Source organism: Schistocerca gregaria, chromosome 2, assembly GCF_023897955.1.
Source record: "Schistocerca gregaria isolate iqSchGreg1 chromosome 2, iqSchGreg1.2, whole genome shotgun sequence".
Taxonomy (NCBI): domain Eukaryota; kingdom Metazoa; phylum Arthropoda; class Insecta; order Orthoptera; family Acrididae; genus Schistocerca; species Schistocerca gregaria.
The window spans coordinates 620253945-620278614 of NC_064921.1; the positions used below are offsets into that span (position 1 = coordinate 620253945).

The window sequence follows — 24670 nt, forward strand, 5'->3', positions numbered from 1 at the left end:
TAATTTAATTGTTGCCGACGCGTACGGTATGACAGTGGAGGGGATTAACTGGGGGCACGGGCGCAGGAGCACTGACTCTGCCTGCCTGTTCATGTTCCTTGTCTGTAATGATTTCACTGCCTCTCGGGTAGCAATTGCATGCAGTTCTAGGTCATATCAATGTGTGAGACATCGAAACTAGATCGAGCTAGAGACTGCCCAACCAAATCTTTAAAATACTGTAAACGTAGAGTGAAAATATGCATTGTCACTAGCTTCTAGATAAAGTATGAAGTAACTTGTGAAAAGGAGCCAAATATGCAAATGCATATGCAACATGCAGATGCATATAATCTGGTATCTAATTATAACAAATGAGGCCAACAGTTAACAATAGTGACTCAAAATAGCACAGGAAGTAAAGAGAACCATACAGGGTGAAGGGTCTCTACTCATTCTGGCTGCTACATGGCATGTACATTCATTGGCAGATCAGGGACAGGATTCAAAAGCAATGGCTAATGACACATCGGTAGCATCACTTGGGGATTGCAGCAACAGAAGCAGTGTGTTACTACAGCACAAAAAGCAGGATACCTGGGTTAGTGGCGGTGAAGCAAGGATGATGTGTGTCAAGTGCGGGACCCTCACAGTGGTGGCAGGAACAGGCAGCAGGGACATTTAATGCAGGCCAGCATCGACATTGAGCAGACAGTGACTGGCATCGAGATGAATGGGGCCCAGACGGTGACAGAGCAGCTGCCAACCAGAATTCATCACAACCGGATGCAGCAGTGGCCACAAAGCAAGCCAGGGCATCTCACACATCGGTGGGATAGCACACCCATGTACATGTGTCAGACGTGCAACACGGGCTCTATGCACTACGTGATGTGGACAAAGTCCATGTGGTTCGCATTGCGGCTAGCATGAGCCATAGGTGGCTACAGGCTGCACCAAAAGTGCCTGCCCTTTACTAACGAGCAATACTAACAGCAACCAGCTGCTAAAGGACCACTATTCCAGATTAGATGGTGAGAATGGATCCCATGTATCTGACTCCAGATGTCTAGAAGGTGGTGTGAGTAGTGAGGAAGTAGCCATCTGGGACAGGGTAGTCAAAAGAATAATAAAAGATTAACTTCCAGAAATGTACACCCGAAGAGGTCTGTTCCCCAAAAAGTGGTATACATTGGTGCTTAGGGAAGGGGAGATGTGGTCCCTCTGACTGAGATGTAACTCATAGCTTCGGAGAGGGGGAGAGGAGAGAGTTAGCAGTACAAGTGCTGGCGAGCAAGAGCATGTCACGTCGTTTCAGAGTCCTCTGCATGACCATGCTTGAGGCACCATGGAACTCCTCTTACACTACCCCATTGGTCAAAGAGTGGGAGGGGGAACAAAGACCACTGAAGGTGTCCCTTGTTCAGCAATGTGAGAATTTTAACATGTCAGCGTATCACTTTCAGTTGTAAGAGTGTGGGCAGTCTGCCAGCATTTAAGCTTGTAACAAAGAAACAAAGAATCTCGAAGTCTCAATAAAAATTTTACCTGAACACTGCATTCTATAGCCAATCATTAGGTCTCCTTCTGCAATCTTGTCCCACTGCAATAACCAAATTGGGTACTCCTGCATCATGACAACAAAAAGCAAAGTAATGCCCAAAAACAAACTATTTCCAAAGAAACCTGGCACAACTGATCAAGATTACTCTGAAATGGAACTGTGAAACTGGATATATATGCTGATGAAGTGGCAGGTTATCTTAGTTTCCCACTCACTGTTCAACATTTGTCACCAAGCTTGAGGGACATGGAAAAGAAAATCCTCCATATCAATGGCTCCTATACTGCAGTAGAGTGTGAATGGTTTAAGAACAAATGTGGAAGAATTAAAGCTGTCAACATAGGATAGGTCTTTGTGACTACATGCACAAAATATGCATTTCAAATCTTCAGACAACCTCAGGAAGGCAGTCAGTCCTATGATGTAACAAGGAATTCAATTTAGTCAGATGAGGGGACCAACTGTGACAAATGCTGTTCTGCACTTGTTACCCCCATCACATATATTCAGGCAGTAGCTGTTGTAGTTAACACATCATTACAATACTATGTGTTACATGCACCTACCACTTAGCAAACACGTGCAATGATACCATTGAGGACCTGATCCATGAACTCACCCATCCCTTTTTCCTTCTAAGAGATTTCATTGTGCATCACATGCTCTGGGGTTCTACATACAAATGTCCCAGGGGTCTGTTAGGTGAGAGGTTCCTCTTGCTGAATGATGTGTGTCTGCCCAGTACAGGGAAAATGACACATCGACACTGTAAATGGACCATTCACAGCCATTGATCTGTAACTTTGGCCTCCTAAACTTGCTAATACTGTTATTTGAAAGTGGCAAATGAATTACATTCTAGCCACCATTTTCCCATTTGAATTGATCTGCGTGATACATCATCACCAGCCACCAAGTCGACTAAAGGAATGATAAACAAAGGCAACTAGACAGTTTACAGAAACCTGGCTGTATTCATACAACACTCCAACATGCACTACATTATAGGGCACATTATAATCATCCATATGGCTTATGATGACTCCATACCAAAGTTACTGATTAAACTTAGTAGACAGCCAGTCCTACGATTGAACAAAGAAATCCGTTCAGTCATCTGGTGCAAGTGGGCAGCAATGCATAAGTTCCACGTAACCTATCTGCCAACAATTTTGCAACCTTTGGCATTGCATGGCAAAAATTCAGCACATTATCAGAGAGAGCAAAAAGCTGGTATGTCAGAAATTTTTATATTCTATTAAGCATTTGACACCATCAACAGAGGTATAGGAGGTGATGAGAAAAACCAGTGGGAAATAATACATATACTGGGAAAAAATACATGCACTGCACTGGCTGTACAATACAGTGGTGCTGTAATCAGCCAGAAGTTGTAGCATAGTCTGTGGCGGAATAGTTGGAACAAATTAGATGTCACGCTAATCATGATGCCACATTCCAATGTATATGATGGTTTGGTGAGAGGACATGATTGGACATTAGCTCCAGTAACACCAGAAACTAGAACCAGCGCTTTTGTATGGAAGAGCTAGAGAATGCTCTATCTGTGGCTCGCAATATAACAATGGCTAGACGAAGTGTGCTGCAGCATGTTGCTACATTTGAATATTAAGTTAAAGAACTACCACCTCATGCTTTTAACAGGATATAATCTGAAGGACAATATGCTGATTCTTAGAGGGAAACCATCATGATCCCTCTCCTGAAAGTGGGGAAGAATTGTACCAGTCTAAGTAGTTATCACAGTTTAGCACATACTTGTCATATAGGAAAGAGAAGGAAGCAAATGATCAACAGCTGCTCAGTATGGACTCTACAAATTAGAAAATTTCTCTACAGCCTTCAGTTTCGTTCTAAAGGTACTACTTACTATACATTCAGTAATCCAGTACTCCTTGAGACAGAGGTAAAATAGGCTATTTTGTTTAGGAGAATTTTTTGTATTGAGAAGGTCTGTGACACTACATGGAGATACAATATAATATTAACAAGTAATTGAATGGGGCTTCCAGAGTTACATTTCCATTATAGTGTGATCCTTTCTTCCAGGATGGTATTTTGGTTCAAAGTTGGCAGTCAACTCTCCGACTGACATATCCAGGGGAATGCTGTCACTCAGGGAGTGTGTTAAGCGTTATTCTTTTTCCGATAGCCATCAACAATACAGTGTCCACAGACAGAAACCCTGTACTACGCTCTTTCTGTGGGTGATTTTTAAATCTTTTGATTGTATTCTAGTTTAGCGGCAACCTCTCAAGTACTGCAGCTAAGAATAATAAGACTTTTAAGGGCATGGTCCGTTCTGACATGTCAGAACCTGCACTGAATTATTTTCCATGGACTGAATACAACCAAATAAATCTGTTATCAAAGTGTTATCTGCTACACATTACAGGCATTTAAGAAAATGTTGAAAATTGTCAGCTTCATTGTCTACCAGGTGGTTGGAGAAATGCATACCCCTGGCAGTGTCCGAGTAGACTGCATGTGGGCAACGTGGTTGGCACACAGCTCTACCTGCAGCTGAATTAGTGAACCCATCCTGATTCTAGTTTGTAAAGTGATCTTCTGTTTTTGTTAGTAGTTTCTACACAGAGTTGTTCCTGAGTACAATTCATTTGAATTTGCAACTCACTTTGTATCCAGAAATAACAATAATTTCAAACCTTTTGTTAACAATGGACATTTAGTTTTATGTTCATTGTGTTTCCTTCGTGTGTTACTTTTAATAGAAAGTACCTTTATCTAAGTACCAGAGCTTCATAGTAATGTGGAATCCAATTAAAGTTCTTTGTCTTGCAGTGGTGCAATAGGAAGTACATGATATGTAGTCAACATCACCTAATTCTCGAGAAGTCCTGCGTATGTGTAATTTGCTCATATAATTTCATGGACATTCATTTGCATGATATTGACTTTTTGATAGTAATTCAGAGTTGTGGTTCAAGCAATGATAGTTGTTCCACTAAGAATAAGAATACCTTCCCAGCACAAAAAAGTCATGTATTTCAAAAAGCATTTGGTGACATGGAGAAGGCTATGAATGTTTGATGAAATGGTGGATGAAAAAAATACTTAAAGTTAAACATTGTGATAAACTGGCTCCATTTTGTAAAATCTGAATTTGAATTGTTCATATAGCAGAAAGAATTACATGAAGAAACAAAAATGCACCATAACAAAACGGAATAGTGCAAAAGAAAAACTTTTAAAAATTTAGAACTGCATGAGAGGGGCAATGTACTGTTATCAAGAGAGACCTTTGAGATTCGAGTTTCTAAACCACAAGTGAAATGCAAATGGGTGATTTTAGGTTGCCTTGAGCTGGTTATGCAGATTTAACAAACCATACAGTATAGGAAACTAAGAAGATAAAGTTTATTTTAATCAACCGTAGGGTGAAGATTCCAGTAATCGAAAATACTGAAGAGAATTTTATAACTGATGTGAAGGTGAAGGTCGCTGTCATCCCTACAATTGCGAATCACTCAGGATTTGTGAAATAACTGTCCTTTATCATTTCACAATGGGGAAGAAAATGAGTCAGTTGTACAATTTTTGTTTGTTATGACTCATTCATGTACAGTTATGCCAGAGATAAGTGTGAGTGGGTTCTATTTCCACACCTTTATATTCATCTGCAAGAATCTAGGGGCAAATTAGCACCATATATTTTTTTTTAAAAATTACTAGAAAAAAATTATGATCAATGTTACAAATACTGGAAAATGTGTATATGTAATTTTCAGTATTTCATTCAGAATATCCTCTTATCATTTGCAGCAAATATTCTTTGTAGCAAATATTCTTTGTTTTTGGTGGAATATTGGGCCTGGACATTGTGACACCTCTGGTTTTTCGGAAAATACTTTTGATGTAATGCAAATTCCCCTTAGAATAATTTGTGTGATTAGGAAATTGTTCGACAATATTATTATTGATAGCTCACTATAACTCTCAGTTTATCATCCAAACAATATTCTTTAACTTCAGCCATTTGTGTGTTATCAGTCTGCATTATCATGGTTTGTGAACTTGATCAAGTATGCCTATTGTACAACACATTATGCAGAGCAACGGTCAGCACCATTTGCAGTAATTACAAGAAACCTTTAGCACCCTTTTTTACTCCATACAGTTTTGCCCAAATAAAACAAGCAATTACTAAGAAGTGCCTAAGTACATTAACTTTACTTTGGTTAGGTGTCTAGAATAAAGAAATTGTTCTTTTCATTACACAATAAATTTCCATACTTTCATAATAACAATAAGAAATAAGCAAGAAACAGTGAGTGAAATGTACAAAATTCAGAAATTATTGTAAGAAATGTGCTACAAGAATGGTGGTGATATGATACATGTGTATGTACTACTCCATTTCAGCAATGTCAGTTATGGATTGAAGTGAGAGAAGATGTATGTAATGTGATATCAAGAAGTGCCATGATTTTTGTTCTCTGCTATTTAAACCTTAGAAGTAACCCTACAAAAATTCAGCTTTAGTTATAAACTGGAAATCTATGTACATACAAGGAGAACTGTGGAGACAGAATATGTGGAAAACACTAAAAGTTCCAAGGAAGCATATATTCCAAGGGACCTGGATGTGTCAGAGTTAACCCCCAATATATTAGGACTTGAATTATTAGCAGAAATGAGAACTTACAGATGAATTATTAAAAGTAGTAGCTTCAGAGAGGAGAGCTCAGTGTAAAAGATCAATAATTAAAGATATATTATTTGCTGAAGTAATAAATAAGATATTCGATTGGGGTAGTGAAATCAACATGTCAAAAAATGTAGTTGATCAAAAATGGGGTTGTAACATACTTCCTATATTGGGAGTCAAAGTTATGTAGGAGGATTACTGGAAAAATGGGTAAATCTATAAGTGAAGAAGTACTTCTTAAGTTTTTCATAGAATGTGTGCCTTTTAATCAAAGTGTAAGTGGTTGAACCAATGTAAGGGAGTGTTAACTTGAGTCTATATCATGATCAGAAAGATACAAGCATTCTTCCTCCTCATCATTGTCTTTGTCTGCTAGTGTAATGGCAGCATTGCCTGCATCAGTCCGCTACTGCACAGTGAAATCCTTGGGTAACAGAAGAAATATTGAATTTAATTGATGAAAGGAGAAAATATAAAAACACAGTAAATGAAGCAGGCAAAAAGGAATACAAACGTCTCAAAAATGAGATCCATAGGAAGTGCAAAATGGCTAAGCAGGAATGGCTAGAGGACAAATGTAAGGATGTAGAGGCTTATCTCATTAGGGGTAAGATAGATACTGCCTACAGGAGAATTAAAGAAACCTTTGGAGAAAAGAGAACCACTTATATGAATATCAAGAGCTCAGATGGAAACCCAGTTCTAAGCAAAGAAGGGAAAGCAGAAATGTGGAAGGAGTATATAGAGGGTATATACATTGGCGATAGAAATGGAAGAGAATGTAGATGAAGATGAAATGGGAGATATGATACTGCGTGAAGAGTTTGACAGAGCACTGAAAGACCTGAGTCGAAACAAGGCCCCGGGAGTAGATAATATTCCATTAGAACTACTGACAGCCTTGGGAGAGCCAGTCCTGACAAAACTCTACCATCTGGTGAACAAGATGTATGAGACAGGTGAAATAACCTCAGACTTAAAGAAGAATATAATAATTCCAATCCCAAAGAAAGCAGGTGTAGACAGATGTGAAAATTACCGAACAGTCAGTTTAATAAGTCATGGCTGCAAAATACTAATGCAAATTCTTTACAGACGAATGGAAAAACAGGTAGAAGCCGACCTCTGGATTCCGTAGAAATGTTGGAACATGTGAGGCAGTACTGACCTTACGGCTTATCTTAGAAGAAAGACTAAGGAAAGGCAAACCTACATTTCTAGCATTTGTAGACTTAGAGAAAGCTTTTGACAATGTTGACTGGAATACTATATTTCAAATTCTAAAGGTGACATGGGTAAAATACAGGGATCGAAAGGCTATTTACAATTTGTATAGAAACCAGATGGCAGTTGTAAGAGTCTAGGGACATGAAAGGGAAGCAGTGGTTGGGAAGGGAATGAGACAGGGTTGTAGCCTGTCCCCGATGTTATTCAATCTGTATATTGAGCAACCAGTAAAGGAAACAAAAGAGAAATTTGGAGCAGGTATTAAAATCCATGGAGAAGAAATAAAAACTTTGAAGTTTACCAGTGACATGGTAATTCTGTCAGAGACAGCAAAGAACTTGGAAGAGCAGTTGAACGGAATGGACAGTGTCTTGAAAGGAAGATATAAAATGAACATCAACAAAAGCAAAACGAGGATATTCGAATTAAGTCGGGTGATGCTGAGGGAATTAGGAAAGGAGACATTTAAAGTAGTAAAGGAATTTTGCTACTTGGGGAGCAAAATAACTGATGATGGTTGAAGTAAAGAGGGGATAAAATGTAGACTGGCAACGGCAAGGAAAGTGTTTCTGAAGAAGAGAAATTTGTTAACATTGAGTATGGATTTAAATGTCAGGAAATCGTTTCTGAAAGTATTTGTATGGAGTGTAGCCATGTATGGAAGTGAAACATGGATGATAAATAGTTTAGACAAGAAGAGAATAGAAGCTTTTGAAATGTGGTGCTACAGAAGAATGCTGAAGATTAGATGGGTAGATCACATAACTAATGAGGAGGTATTGAATAGAATTGGGGAGAAGAGGAGTTAGTGGTACAACTTGACAGGAAGAAGGGACCAGTTGTTCCGAGGTATCAGTGGATCAGAAATTTAGCATTGGAGGACAGCGTGGTGTGTAAAAATAGTAGAGGGAGACCAAGAGATGAAAACACTAAGCAAATTCAGAAGGATGTAGGTTGCAGTAAGTACTGGGAGATGAAGCAGCTTGCACAGGATAGATTAGCATGGAGAGCTGCATCAAACTAGTCTGAGGTCTGAAGACAACAACAACAACAACAACAACAACAACAACATAGTTTTCAATCTTGATTTGCTCACTGGATTTGTTATTCTGCTGTGCTATCTCCCTTTTCTGGCCGTCTCTTGTGTTATCCAATCGTTACTTTTTGGCGGCTCGCTGTCAGTGCTCTTGGCCAGTCTCCTCTGCATCTCAAGTCATTTCTGGTTTATGTCTGATTCTGGTCACTAGGCAAAGCTTGTCAAGTTTGCTAAATAGGATGGTAACTAAAACTAGTGCTGCGTAATTGTTAATTTTGGAATCCAAACAGAAACACATCCTAACCATTTTTTTTCTCTGAGTGAGATAACTACAAGTAATGATCGTATTTATGGTGCTTGTTTCTAGCTATCTGAAACCCTTGATTTGTCCGCTTAGTGGGATCTACTGGTGTTGCCCACTGTAATAGCCAATGCTTTGGTACATGTGCCAGCTGATTAATGACATGACTGTCCCTGTTTTCCACCTGGACCTTTGTCTGCTGATTGTTTACAGTCCACTGGCCCACCAGATTGATTGGTGTTCTATATAGTGGTTGATAGCGTCAAACAATCCACTATGCCATGTTGATGGCGGCAGCCACTTGCTCAAGCACATGCCAACTAGGTAATTGGGTTTGTGGTATGTCTCTCAACCCATACTATAATAATGACTTTGGTATCATCCATACTTCGAAAAGCAATTAGAATGATTTCTGTAATTTCTGCAGTATTACAGTGCCAGGGCAACAATGTTGTGTTGGAGATGCTATGTGGCATCCCATTCCAACCTGGGGAGCCAACCAGTGGCATCAGGGCAACTTACTAGTTAATTTATGCCATGCTGGTAGGCTTATAGATGAAGAGCATGATGAAGATGACAGCTGTCATTTAACTGCCAACATCAGTTACTAAATATTCTGTAACCATGAGCATTGTCCTTGAAGCGTTACTGAGCTAAAGCAGTTACAAAAAATGCTCCTCGCCTTTGTGAGACTTCATCAAGGTATCAGTCTGAAAAGGTTAATCCATTTCTTTCATTGTGTTTCTCTGACGACAACCTGACAATGACGTTGTGAACTGGCAATGGTTCACAAGACAGGAAACTTCCTGGCAGATTAAAACTGTGTGCCAGACCGAGAACCGAACTCGCGACTTTTGCCTTTCACGGGCAAGTGCTCTACGAACTGAGCTACCCAAGCATGACTCACGACCCGTCCTCACAGCTTTACTTCCGCCAGTACCTCGCCTCCTACCTTCCAAACTTTACTGAAGCTCTCCTGCGAACCTTGCAGAACTAGCACTCCTGAAAGAAAGGATATTTCGGAGACACGGCTTAGCCACAGCCTGGGGGATGTTTCCAGAATGTTTCTCATTCTGTGCACAAGATACATTGCGAGAGGCACATTAGAATTGCACAGCTGGGGTAAAGCTTAAAGTGCCATGTCCAATGCTCCATAGGACTGACCTCACTATTTTATCTAATGGTTAATTTTAAGTCCTGTAGGTAAATTGTGAGTTTACTGCCCGTAATATTTCATCAGCCAATGGTTGCAGCTTTTGCAGCAATTCATGTAAGTGATTACTAGAAGGTAGAAATATAGTATGCCACCAGACCGGGTATCAAGTGGCACACAGTTGCCATGCAATAGAACAGGAAATGCCATAAATAGATGTCCCAAGTTTCTTCTGCTGTGTTCAAGACAACAACACTGGTGTTACTGACTGTTGTTGTGAGTGCAGCAGTTGTAATAATTGCTTGTTACAGATTTGCTGTACTGTTACCTGCTGCTCCAATATTTTTTCCCGTCTGTGATGCTACTCTTATTGCTGCTACAGATGCTGCTGAGGCTGGGCTACTGTTTCCACAATGCAAGAAATTGTGGATCCGTAGTGAAAACACTGCACATGGAGAACATTCCTTCTCACCTGTCCACCATCTATAATGATAGTATCACTTGAGACAGTAACTACATGGAACGACAAAGCTGTGAAAGCCACTAGTTAAGCTGATGAGAAAAATGCCACAGTGAACCAGCAGACTACATAAAATCCAACAACAAACCAAAGTTATCCCTAGCCAAAGTTCAGAAATTCATAATCATAAATGAGGTAATAGAGTTGGGTGAACTAACAGCTACCGAGATGTTACATTACTGTGAGCTTCACTCATAACACTGCAGTGCTACAGTGCAAGCTGTGCTGTCTATTTAAGAAGTTTTACTGAGGCCATAACTACTCTAATGCTGACTTGCTAGAGGTTGTGTCTTCCATAGTCTGTGCAGGTGCCTTTTGTGGTCAGAATTGGAAGATGCTGGTTCATACTGTGCTAATGTCTGTGCTTTCAAGTCCATATCAATATTGGTATGACCATTGGGCATGCCCAATCCTGCACGAGAGCTGTGAGCATTGGATGAAAACTTGAAATCCCATTGTCAACTGTGATATGCCAGTAGGTTGGTATCGATACTTGATATCACACTGATCTTACATTGTGTGTGCAAGAATAGCTGTAGCCTGTCTACGGTGACTGTATTGACCATCAGTGTGATAAATTATTGTATTTACACCCAGTGACGTGTGGGAAATCATAAAGGAAGCAATGATTTGAAATCTGCTGAACCTACAGTAGCTATGTGCAAAATATAAATAGAACAGTAGGCAATAGTAGATTAACACCTCTGTAGCTTTGCAGCTTAAGACACCAGGAGTGTCTGGCAAATAAGGTACACACTTTTGTCAAGGTACATATCCCTAAAACATAACTCAGAAACAGTGAACTTTTTCCATTTGGCGTTAAGATATAGTGTATAATACCTATAACCTATATACTGTACTACTGTTGCTCTTACTTTCCTATAAATACTTTGTTGATTTTCTTAACTCTTGATACTCTTGATAAAGCATCTGCTTTTGCATATTGTTCTAGCATTTTGTAGCTCTTTTTTTATTATTTTTAGATTTTTCAGGATTTCTTTTATGGCTTTTCTCACTCTTTTGTTATTTTGTTGCAGTTACAATGACTCTTCTAACTCCTTTAATCTCTTGTGAGTTTTTCTTGGCCATAATTTGATTTATTTAAGTCCTGGCCCTTCCATTTATAAGCAATGGAAATCTTGGATGGAATGTAACAATATTATGAAAAGGAAAGTTGTTACTCACCATACAGCGGAGATGCTGAGTTGCACAGCAAAAAGACTGTCACAGTATAAGCTTTCAGCCAATAAAGCTTTGTCGAAAACACACACACACACACACACACACACACACACACACACGTGCACGCACGCAGGCTCCACTGTATGGTAAGTAGCAACTTTCTTTTCATAATATAGTTATTGTTATATTTCATTAAACATTGTTCTAAACATAATGATTGCTTTCTGTTTTATTGGAGTTATCTAATATTATACCCCTTTCTTTTGTAATCAGTTTATCTTCTTTTTGCTTGTAAGACTTATGGTTGTGCAGTGTTTTACCAATACATCTTCTTACATTTTTTCTCTAATTTCCTTTTCACCTCTGAAGAAAGAGCCTTCAGGTTAGAGACCACAGGGCTATTATTGATAATTTTCAAATCACAATCTGTTCATACTTTTGGTTCACAATCTTTTGTCCATCTGCCCTCAAGCTTATGTCTGAATTTGTCATTTCTTTTCTTCATCACTCTTTTTTTTTATAAAAAAAATACTAATAAATGATCTTTGGCACAGAAAGGTTTAATGTTTTTCCTTTTTTGTATTAAGGCACAACCAGCAAGTCCAACACATTGTGAGGTTTCATCATCATCCTATGATTCTGAGTCAGATGATGGGCATGCTGGATCTCGTGAACAGGAAAGGGAGAGACAAAACCAAACTTCCCTGCAGCAAGCACAACCAAATTCAGACTTTATTTTGGCTGGCACTTCAGAGGAAAGTGAGGTATGTACTTTCTACAACAGGCTCAAGTTTTTTTAATGAGTGAGTAATACTAACTATTTGAGTCATACTGCGTGGGAACCTAAGATAATTTAATCTAAGTATTGCCAGTAGCTATAAAGATTAAGTTGTATAGAAGAGCTAAGTGAAAAGTTCTTGGCCTGACACAGAAATGTTTTTGGTACCAAGAAAATTTTGTTTTTGTAACACTGGTGTATGTGTAAGTGTAGACTTTCTAGACGTACGTTTCTGAAGATAAGCTCGTGGGTTTTCAGCCAGGTGACAATGTTGAAATACCACAATATTTCAACATATGTCACATCCTTTATCTTCTGTCAAACTGTCACGACACTGAGAATGTTTTCTTATTTATAAATGAGAGATTGTTTCCACCCCTTTGTGTGGCAGCCAGTGAAGTCTAGGCTTTGCTGGGTGCATAGTAGGAGTGCTTGTGTGAGCACAGTTGATCACCATTCTGGGTAACATAAACTGTGTCACAACTTTTTGTGCAAATTGGTGACACATTCCAGTTCAGAGGAGTGATGTAAATCCGTATGTTTTCTTACTAAAAGGTACATTTTTTTTTTGGGGGGGGGGGGGGGGACGGTGTACTTTTATTTTGCTTGTGGTGAGCTATACGAAGAGACGGTGATTGCAGTGACTTTGGGAGAGTACATATGTGCTCTGATGCCTAATAAGTATTCCTTTGATTGCCAGCCCACCCTAGGAATGCACATGCCTTCAAAGCATTGTTATATTACCAATGAACATGTGTTGTCAGAAAAATTAACTTTTGACAGTTTTTACTGTTCTTCTGTGTATGAAATATTCAAGGTGATTGTGTAATGTAGTTCATGTGCGTAGCAATGAAAAGGATATATGGATTGTTAACTCAACAGTAGTATTGCATGTTTGTACTTAAAATGTGGTATAGCAGCTCTGGATTCTAAAACAATTAGAACAAAGTCCGTTATAAACTCCAAGAGAAGTTTAAGAGAATAGTAGTCACACAAAGTGAAAAAAAGTAACATCACATTAGAAGAAATAATTTCAGTGAATTTGTGACTCCCAGTGCAGTATGTCTGGAAAGTACAGATCATATTTGAAATGTTAGTTGAGAAGAGAGAAGACAGTTGATTAAATTGATTTAATATACCTTTCCTGTTTTACTGTGTATTGCTTTTACATTTTTTGTTTATGTGTTAGCAACATTACAGTGATGTAGGCTACAGAGGGGCTGAGCAGACACACCTCCGGATGAAATCAGGATAGCAGTTTGGAACCTGTGAAGTATCTCCGATGCTAGTAAAACATTGTCATAGTTCAATTATTTATTAACCATATTTACAGTCATCTTGTTCCACACTGGCCTTGTAGCTGATCCCTCATTCGACTGCATGCTGGATTCCTGCTGACAGCTGCTGACTCAGCTCTTCGCCCGCAGGCCCAGGTGAAAAGTGAATGATCTCCTGGTGTAGTGAGCTACCAGCACAGCTATGGTCCAGCATGAATGGTCTCATACTAGATGCTGGAGTGTGCTCGATTCTACTCCGAATTCTATGTTGACACTTGATCACCCATCCGTGATGTGTTGTTAGAAGTCGTGTGGTTGGTTACTCTCCTTCCTACTGGCCAGGTAGGTTTCAGTCCCTGGTGGCACCTACGTGTTGAACAGGAACGTCAGCCCCCATGAAGCTCTGCTGCTGGTTTCCATGCTGAAGTTAGGTGCTGTCAGTAGTCCATGATGTGGTGGTGTTGGAAGACGGTCAGCTTCTTCATTAGTAATGGTAGGTGACAGACAGTACAAAGTTCATCAGGTGAAGACTTTCATCTGAAGTACATCTAAGGCTGGTTTGTAGGCTGTTCTGGAGTATAAGGGACATGGATTCGTGACTATCATAATCATGGAATCTAGTGCTATTACTGTGAACACCATTGATGCCAGTGATCAACTCCTTGAGAGATGGAGATCTCAAGTCTTTAAAGGGAGCTAATGTGAGGCTGTGATGTGATGCTCAGTTCGTAATGACTGAATGTGTGTGTCTTTTTCTGCTATATTTGCTTAACAGGATCTTAACTGCTTTCTAGGTTCTCTGGTACTGGTTTTTGTGAAGCAGGTACAGTTTCTTTAGATATCTGTTATGAGCTAACGAATGTGTGTGTCATGTTCCCATTGGTTTTCTGTCCTGTGCTGTTTTCTGCTGAGCTCAGCTTCTCTCTCTCAGTGTGGTGTTGTAACTTGTTGAGGCCTGACCAACTTGTGACATACTGTTTATTTCCTGGTTCTGTCTCTGCCTTGGCATGACCGCACTTTGTTTGTAGCAAGGTGAATGAATTTTTGTTAAAAGTTTCTAATTTTCAACCCCTTACTACTCTGTGCCATAACAAGGCAGAAATGGCCAAATATTGACCACTAAAATGACATTTGTAATGTCCTAACATGACTACTTAAATAATGTTTGACATGTTAAAAGTCATATAACTATCATCACAATAAAGTGATAACATGACAATATTTTCTAGCTGCAGTGGCATGTGAATAAGTCACAAAGGAAAGAAACAAAAGGTGCATACTTAGAGGACTAAAATAAGATAAAAACACACAACCAACTGAGTTTTGCAAGATAGGAGCAACAGTGGCTCAAAAGTAAGGATGGTTAGGAAAAGGAAATGTTGGTTATAAACAGAATGGTGTACTCAAACACATATAGTATGGTATAAGAAAAGATAGATGTACCTAGAAAGGAGGACCTACACTTGTTTTAATGGATTGGGAGACAGATCTGATGATTTTGTATGTAAGCACACCACCTGTAAAGAGATAACAGTTCAAACTGATTTGAAAGGAGAAAGGCTGTGCCTGAGGAATGAAGTGAAAGTAGTATAATGTATTTTCGCTAGTATCAAACTACTTAATTTCTGAGACTCACTCCAATGTTGTGCAGAATAAAACTAGCCTTACTTGTAAAAGATTGCAGACATTAAGTAAAAAGAAAATGTTGTTGTGGTTGTGGTCTTCAGTCCAAAGACTGGTTTGATGCAGCTCTCCATCTGCTCTATCCTGTGCAAGCCTCTTCATCTCTGAGTAACTACGGCAACCAACATCCCTTTGAATGTGCTTACTGCATTCAACTCCTGGTCTCCCTCTACAATTTTTACCCCTCACACTTCCCTCCGGTACTAAATTGGTGATCCCTTGATGCTTGAGAATGTGTCCTACCAACCGATCCCTTCTCTTAGTCAGATTGTACCACAAATTTCTCTTCTCCCAATTTCTAATCAGTACCTCCTCATTAGTTATGTGATCTACCATCTAATCTTCAGCATTCTTCCATAGCACCACATTTCAGAAGTTTTTATACTTTTCTTGTCTAAACTGTTTAGTGTCCATGTTTCAGTTCCACACACAGCTACACTCCATACAAATACTTTCAGAAAGGACTCCCTGACACTTAAATCTATACTTGATGTTCACAAATTTCTCTTTTTCAGAAAAGCTTTTCTTGTCATTGCCAGACTACATTTTATGTACTCCCTACTTTTATAATCATCAGTTACTATGCTTAGACAATGTTAAAAGATATGAAATATGTGTAAAATTATGCCACTGATGTAATATACAGCAAACTAATTAAGGAATGTAGATTCTATTTGAAAGTTTAAGATTTCTATGCTCTCAAAATGCAATTTGACAAAAAATTAGCGTTAAGGCCAAATGAAACCTATGATGAAATGGAAAGGTGACCAGAGTTTGTTACTTTACCAATGTGAGTTCAGTGTTTCAAAAATTATTTCTTGTAGCCACGGCGTGGAAGTACAATCATTTTTGTTTGCTGAAGTTTGTATTAACAGTCAGAACTCTATAAAATACATTAAATTTTCTACATATCCTAGCCTTGCATTTTGGCAGACAAAAGTAAACATTATAAGAAATATGCAATCTGAGGCTTTTCTGGCATATATGCTAATGTTTCTGTGGTTCTCAGGTTTACGCCCACATCCACTCATTTAAAGTCCATGATATTTAATTGCATCAGCACCACCTGATTATGGCGGAATGGTTGTCTGCTGAAATATTAGAGATGTTAGACAATTGGATCTGGCAGTTCACCTGAGAACCGTGGAAACATTATTAGAAATGTCTATCATTGTAAAGCAATGCTGTGTCCACAAGTAATGCACATTACTCTCACAGTAATATATTTCCCACACATTTTCTGATGTAGAGTTTTTTTTTTCTCTGCTAAAAGTGTAAAGAAATAAGGTAGTTGTTACCAAAATATATTAGGATATTGTTTATATTAAGGGTGAATATATGTGTCAAATAAGATTATTAGTTAAAAAGACTTTTAAATGGTGCAAACATTCCACATTACATATAGCATGGAGAGATATTTACGGAGATATGATCAAAGTGCGGGAATATTTGGTGATACGTACTACTCCAGAAGATTGATGCATATCCCTATGGCTTCTGACTGACTAATGATATTTGCAGCTAAAAGTCATAAATTAACATGCGGTAGAGATATTGTGCAGGGCTTTTTTTTTACTTTGCATATGGTGAGCTATATTGAGGAACAAAGCATGTCTTCAGCATGGAACAGTGATCACAATGACTTTGAGGAAGGAAATACCCTCTTAGATACACAGATAAGTGTTCCTTGGATCACAGGCCTGCCCTAAAGATGCACAGACTTTAAAAGTGTGGTAATATTAACAATAAAAGCATGTTGTCAATGATGGAAATGAACTATTGACAGATTAATATTGTTGTGTACATGGAATATTGAAAGTAGTCATGTAATATATGTCATGTATGTGGAAATGAAAAGGATGTTCAGAGTGTTAACTCAGTAGTGGTGCTGCAAGTTATGCAAAGAAATGTGGAGTAACAATTTTGAAGTTTAAAGTAATTAGAACAAAGCTGGGGAAGAAGTCCAAGGTAACAACGATCATGCAAAGATAAACCAGATAATACTAGATTGGGAGAAACAATTGCGCTGAAATACTCCGTTCATTCAAAAACCTTAACTGGAATTTGGTGCCGTCATTAAATTCTTTGTTTTGAATCTCATCCCATAAAACTAATACCAAAGGTGAAACGATTGAGAAAATGCACAGTATGATATAGGAACAATTCATACTGGTTTTGTGTGCTGATATGTTGCACTAGATGACAATTGTTACCAATACTTCATACCCAATATGAAACTGTAGTCAGACTTATGGTAGGAAACCAGCAGTCATGCACCTACAAGGGTTGAAATAGCTTTCATCTGGTGTGAAGGTTTATGGCCGGCATCTTCTGGCACACAGAGATATTATCTTTGATTACCTTGCAGAGGACAAAACAAATAACAGTATGAATTAAGTAAAAGTCCACTGGGACAACTGGATGAAAATAATACATGAGAAAATGTTTAGATAGCAAAAGAGAACAAGGGAAGGTATGTTTCATCAGTAAAGTGCACCCGACCACAGATGTGTTTTGACAGTGGGGTAACTGAGGTATTTGAATTTTGAATTGGTGGAACATTCACCATGTGCAACAGATTCAGTACCTTTGACTTCCACCTTTTCTCACTTCTAAAGAAACGTGTGTCTGGAAAATATTTTGTGGTCTGTAAATTAGTGATGTTAACAAAGAATAAATATATTTTGCAGACCTTGTGAAATTACACATCAGTCTTTATCTGTACTAATTTTTGGGCAAATTGTATTGACTTGAAATGAGCTTCATTGAATTTAAAAAAGAAAAAAGTACAAATTTTTGTTGCCAAGCCAAAATATTTCCATATTGTCTAAATTTTTGGATGAAACAAGAACAATTGCTGATGTTGAGTGATTATGAAATGAATAAAACTGCACACTGTCTTAATAACGATGCAGTGCAGTAGATTGCAATGATTTACAGAAAGGGATGGTAGGTTTCCATTAGTCACTGTAGTTAGGCAGACTCATGATGAACAGAATCAGGTGGTAGAATATTTTGCTAACATTAATGCCATTACCATCTAGTAACCTCCAAGTAGTCACTGAAGTAAGTATGTAGCACACTCCGAATTCATTGACAATGAAATGTGCAACTATCCCTTCTCTATCTTTGTTGTATATTCTATGATGTATGATATTCTTGATATGGCACCTAATCTAATACAGTGTTTTGCATCTATTTTAAACCAAATAGCAGAAGTCTTCCGAATGTTTTTAGGTGGGTGAGAGGGCAAAAAATTGCTTTGACTATCTGTCTGAAATTTGAAAAGGACGATATTTATTGAAGTTATTTGTAAAATGTTGGACGTGTTAGGCCATGGATAATTCATGCTTCTTAGTTACCTTTGTTTGTAATGACAGAACACAAAGATCTTTTCCTTGTGGGAGTAATCTATACAGTATGCTCCTATAAAAGCATCATTAATTGGTGTTGGTTTAGAATTCAAGAAGCCCTGTGATACTCTTTAGAAGTATAACATTATCAAAAAATGGATTTTTATCACTAAATGATGTTTTAAAGTCTGTATTACCACTGTACTACTGACTGCATTGAGAACATAGTGTATAGTAATTGATGATAATCTCTCTCTATTCATTTATCTTCGCTTACACATTTTAAAAAAAAAATATTTTCTTTCTCTCTCAGTTTTGCAATTTACAATAATACACCTTCTGCCAGATTCAAAAATTTTGTTAAAATATAATGTTGTCCATTAGAGAACTACACACTGACATTTATACTGTAATGGAGACAGAACTGGTGATATTTAAACAGTGAAAATATTACAGAGGATAAACCATAGCTGATCATCAGTAATTTCCTTTTTCTGTTTGCACTGCCGGTGCACAAATTAGAAAAACTGGTATATAATTTACATGCTAATTTTCCAGTTTCCAGTAGATCTCTACTGTATGCAGATTTTTTCAAATGAGCTGAATATCAGTGTTATGTTCGACACTAACTATTCTTTTTGGTGTATGCAGGCAGTTATTCAATTAGTCTCTTCTATGTATCATGTATTGATAATCTTCATTTTATTCCAGAAAATGATAGAAAGCCCAAGAAACTGCCAAGTTTCATCTTCGTGTGAATCTGATTCAGATGCCTCTGGGTACAGTAAATTGTGTTTAAGAGTGTCAGAGGACTCAATGGAAGATGACACAGATCATTCAAGTGGAAAAGATGTGAGTAGGAACCACATTGTTTTTGCTATAATGTGTGTTCTGTACGTCATTTTGTGCAAATGTAATTACCTGAATAGTTAGCAATTGTCATTGTTCTTGAATTTTTCATATGAGTGTTAGTGAGTTGGAAGCACTTAATAGATTATTGCACTTTAAAACTGATGTGCAAGTTGTATGCCTTTTTAACTGCACTTGGCAGATCTGTCTGCAGTTGAGTAAGAGGCATTGTCATTCATGGAGAGAGAGAGAGAGAGAGAGAGAGAGAGAGAGAGAGAGAGAGAGAGAGAGAGAGAGATTGATGCAGAAGGTGACACAGTGTCATAACCAAAATAACAGCTGTTTACCTTATATCATTTCAGTGATTGAAAGTACAGGGTCTACGTCATCTTTAAGATTAATCACTTAATGCTAAATGGGTAGGTAAAGGTAATCTGTTTGTTCATATCTCAGAATTTTTGCATATTTAATTTTGGGGAAAGAAATTCTCTCTCTCTCTCTCTCTCTCTCTCTCCCCCCCCCCCTCTCCCTCTCTCTCTCTCTCTCTCTCTCTCTCTCTCTCTCTCTCTCTCTCTCTCTCTCTCTCCCCCCCCCTCTCCCTCTCCCTCTCCCTCTCCCTCTCCCTCTCTCCTGGCATGGTAGAGTAACTGGCATGAATGGAGATTAGAACTGAGGTGGGAGAGATAGCAGAATGGTTGCTCTTAGATGTAAATGAAAGCAGGAGTATCTCCTCCCAAACAGCAGGCAAGAAAGTGACAGCTAAAATCCATTGAATTAGGAAGAAGTGGGGCCAAATAACTAAAAATGAAATAATAAATAGAACTTATATGCAAGAACAGAAATATTGAGGATGATATGAAGCCAGTAAGGGAAAGTAATGAAATAAAAAGGTAAAGGATTGATGATCATGACCTGGAGAATTAAAAGGGGCCAGAGGCAGAGGTGGTCAGGGATTAGCAGGTTTAGGCCAGGACAGTTGTGCAACTGTAGAAATATGTTGGAGGGACAGTACCCACTTTTTTAACTAACAAAAACTGGTAAGGGGAGACACAGGTATCATGGATTTGTATAATATGAATTACAAAGTGACCGTTAAAAATGTCTGTGTTACATTGAGTGGTATACTCTTTAACTAGATAATTGGTTCATACTCAGAATGCATGATGGAGGGAGCAAAATTTGTAGCACATTCTACCTTTAGTGTCATTTCTCTAAAGTTACCCAATAGGATAAACTGAGGACAAAATTTCCGTTCTCCATAGATTCCCACTTAAAATGCTGAACATCTTTTTTACATTTTCACAGGGCTTGAACTGGCCTGTTTCAATTCTAGTAGCACAAATCTTATATTTCAGTCAGTGTCTGGTGTAATCACTATTTGGTGGAGATTCCCAACACTGTAGCAGAATTGTTACTTTTATTGCCATAGTATTTTTTTGTGGTTTCCTTCACAGAGATACCACACTTTCCCAGAATCCTTCCAAGAAATTTATGTCATCCATTACCCTATTACCAATTTTGCATCATCATCCAAGTACCCATTCACAAGCCCCAGTAATCATGAGCTAAGAAAGAGGATAATGCTACATTTTATACAATGTAAAATTTAATAGGATTTCAGCTTTATTTGGGTTGAGTAGTCATTATTCTTTTTCAGTACTAGAATTGATTTTTTTTCATGCCCCCTCCCCCTTTTCCTCATCTTGCCCCCCCACCCCCTTTCCTCATCTTGCCTGCCTCCACATTGTTCACTTTCATTACATGTATCGTGTCCTGATTTTACTTGCTCCAGTATTCCTTTTTGTAGTCTATAAACCTTTTCCTATTTTACCATACCCCTCCTCCTATACATAGTTTTCTGCACTTGGTACATATGGGTGTTCTACTTAATTCCACAGCTGTTTATGAAAACAAAGTGACCTCACTTAATTTAGTTCAAGAAATTGTCAGATGTTTCTGTTTGAATGACATGCTGATATCCATAAAAATTATGAACGTTAAGGTTATGCAAAAATTCATTAACAATATCTCTTTAAAGGAACTGTTTAATATCACTCTTTGTCAGATAAATTGTCTAGTTAAGTGCTCTCTCTCAGTTTGTTTGATTGTCTATGTGTTGCCCATTGACATTCACAGTATGTCGAACTGAGGAACTTATTTTCTCACTGACACCATGAGCGAGAAGACTAAATCTTAAGGATTATGAGTAACTTCTGATTATCAGTTGCGTGTCCCAGAATGAGTTATTACAAAAATTTGCTGTGAAAACCTTCATATTTTTCATGTTTTAATGGTACTCATACCATTTATGAAACACTGTAGATGATTTTGATGTCAAGACGAATCTCTTTTGTCTTATTTTGACTGCCTTATACATCCCGAAAAGGAAGCAATCCATGTCAAAATTGTAGACCATCCCTTTACTGTAAGTGATAAAGAAATGCATTATATATAAATAAAGTTATTAGTAATGTGTGAAATTGTCATCAATGTGTACATGGGATATGACAGGGAAATTTTGTGTGTTGACAGATGAATGAATTACTTACTTGTAATTATTGATTTATAACCTCCTTACATCAGACTGTTATTTTTAAATTTATTTTTCTGTGTCTTAAAGTAATGCAGTACTGTTTCCTTTATCTGACCTCCTTCCACACAAGAAACCATTTGTGTGTAATGTGCATGTGTATTTAGTATTAGTGAGTGGTTTGACTTCTGTAGTTGCTTTCAGTTAGCATTGCCTGTATTAGTTACTGCCTTACCCCCACTCCTGTTTCCTTTGCACTGACATACAATCTGTGTTGCTTAATGTTATTGCTTATTTGTTAGTATTGTGCCAGGCTGGGACTCAAACCCGGATCTCCCTCTTAATGTGAGCCATGCTTCAGCCGTCTGAGCACACTTTCCATCTGATCCGAATTCCCAGCCTGTTACACACTGTTAGCATAGCATCTCGTATCCATTTTGGATTCCCAGAAGAGATTGGACTCGATGTGCATCAGCAGTGAAAGAGTAAATCTGTTGTCATTGTACCCACCTGACTGCTTGTATTTTAACAACTTTTGTACACATTATTGTATGGATTGGTATGAACTTGAGTATGAAACTGCTTAAGTTCATCCTGTTCTTGAAGAAATATAAATTGTATCAAACATGTAGGGTTTCCAGAATATAGCACTACACGTAATTCACATAAAAAAACAAAACTGTATTGAGTGCCGTGTTTGATATAATATATTAAAATAAGGGAAAGGCAACCACTCACCTATAAGAGGTCGATGTGTGGAACACAGTAACATTTAACAGAAAACAGCATTCACACTAGCTTTTGAACAGTAACTCCTCTTCCAGCATGAGTACACACACACACACACACACACACACACCACACACACACACACACACACACACACACACTGGCCATGGCGGGACTACTTATTGATGCTCATTTAGTGAAAGCATTTGCCTGAGCTGATGGAGGTGAGAAGGATGCAGAAGGATGCGAGGAAGGGGTAACAAGGAGGAGGCAGATATTTGGACAGATAAAAGCACAGAGGGTACAGCAAGAGATGTAATAAGAGAGGAACTGAAAGAGAAAAAGGAGAGAAGGAAAGAAGAGAGAGGTAAAGATGTAAAAGGAGAGGGGTTGAAAAGGGGAGAGAGACGGGGGGGGGGGGGGGGGGGGGGGGGGGGGGGGGGGGGGGGGGGGGGGGAGAGGGGAATGCCCATATGGGGAGGAGAAGTAGTGTGATGGGAGAAGGCAGTGCATGATCTGGATGGAGGAGGAGTGGTATGGACAGAACAGTGAAAGGAAAGGCAAGGTTTGTGTTGTCGGTCGCAGCATATTTGGCAGGTTGATGGTCGAGCTTGTAGTTTGCCACAGTTTTTGCAATTGTGGCTCATGTGATTAGACAGTTGGTTACTTGTCATGCGCACATAAACACATCCAGAAAATGCAGCATAGCTGATATACAGTGTAACTTCTCTCGCACGTGGCCCTGCCTTTTATAGGGTAGAAAATGCCTGTGACTGGACTGTGGTGGGAGGTGGTAGATGGATGTATGGGATAGGTCTTGCACCTGGGCTGACCACAAGGGAACGACTTACATGTTGCAGGATTGGGGGTAGGGATGGACAAGGATATTCTGTAGGTTGGGTGGACAGCAGAACCCTGCTTAAGGGAATGTGAAAAGGATTTTGAGTAGGATATCCCTCATCTTAGGACTCCACGTGAGGTATTGGAAGCCCTGGTGCAGGATGTGATTGAACTTCTCAAGGCCATAGTGATACTAGGTGATCAGAGGGGTGGTGTTAAGTGGCTGGTTAACAGGTTTACTAATGTGAGGGGACGACATAGTATGGGAGACTTGTTTGTATATGAGCTGTATAGGATACCATCTGTCAGTAAAGGCTCTGGTAATGTTATTAGAATATTTCAGAAATTCCTGCTTTGAACTGCAGGCGCAACATCCACAGAAGGTGAGGCTGCAAGGAAGAGACTTCTTGTCGTGGAATGGGTGACACCTGTTAAAGTGGAGGTACTCTCTGTGGTTGGTGCATTTGATATGGACATACTTATTTTATTTATGGAGCAATCTGAGACATGGGGGACATGGAAATCAACATCTAAGAGGGTGGCTCAGTTGGTTGAGAAGGACCAGGTGAAGTGGATTTGGGAATAGATGTTGAGGTTATGGAGGAAAGAGCAAAAGTTGTCCTTGCAATGAGTCCAGGATGTCATCAGTGAATCCAAAACCAGAAAAGACATTTTAAGTGTTGACTGGATACAAAGGATTCCTCCAGATGGTCCATAAATAAGTTGTCTTAGGATGGTTCTATGCAAATACCCATTTGTAGATTTGGTCTTTGCAAGTGAAATAATCCCATCTGATCCAAAAGTCCAGCGTAACCTCAAGAAGCCTCTCAAGCACTTAGATCCAAAACCAAAACTTGACATCTGAAATCATCTCACTCTACAAACCCAACACCATAGATCTCCCTACTGGTGTCCCATTGTGGCTGGGAGCAATTTTCCCATAGAACAGACCTCTACCATTATCTGTCTCGCGTGTGTT

The 24670-nt window shown here is 38.7% G+C and overlaps 1 protein-coding gene across 7 annotated transcripts in view; it reads left to right on the plus strand.

Moving 5' to 3' along the window:
• LOC126334604 (uncharacterized) overlaps positions 1-24670 on the plus strand; it is a 270217-nt gene that overhangs the window by 148910 nt on the left and 96637 nt on the right. For all 7 annotated transcript variants that reach the window (XM_049997000.1, XM_049997005.1, XM_049997002.1 and 4 more), the window contains 2 exons: positions 12240-12416; positions 19455-19595. In XM_049997000.1, the coding sequence (XP_049852957.1) occupies positions 12240-12416; positions 19455-19595 (318 nt within the window). The remainder of the gene's footprint in view (positions 1-12239; positions 12417-19454; positions 19596-24670) is intronic.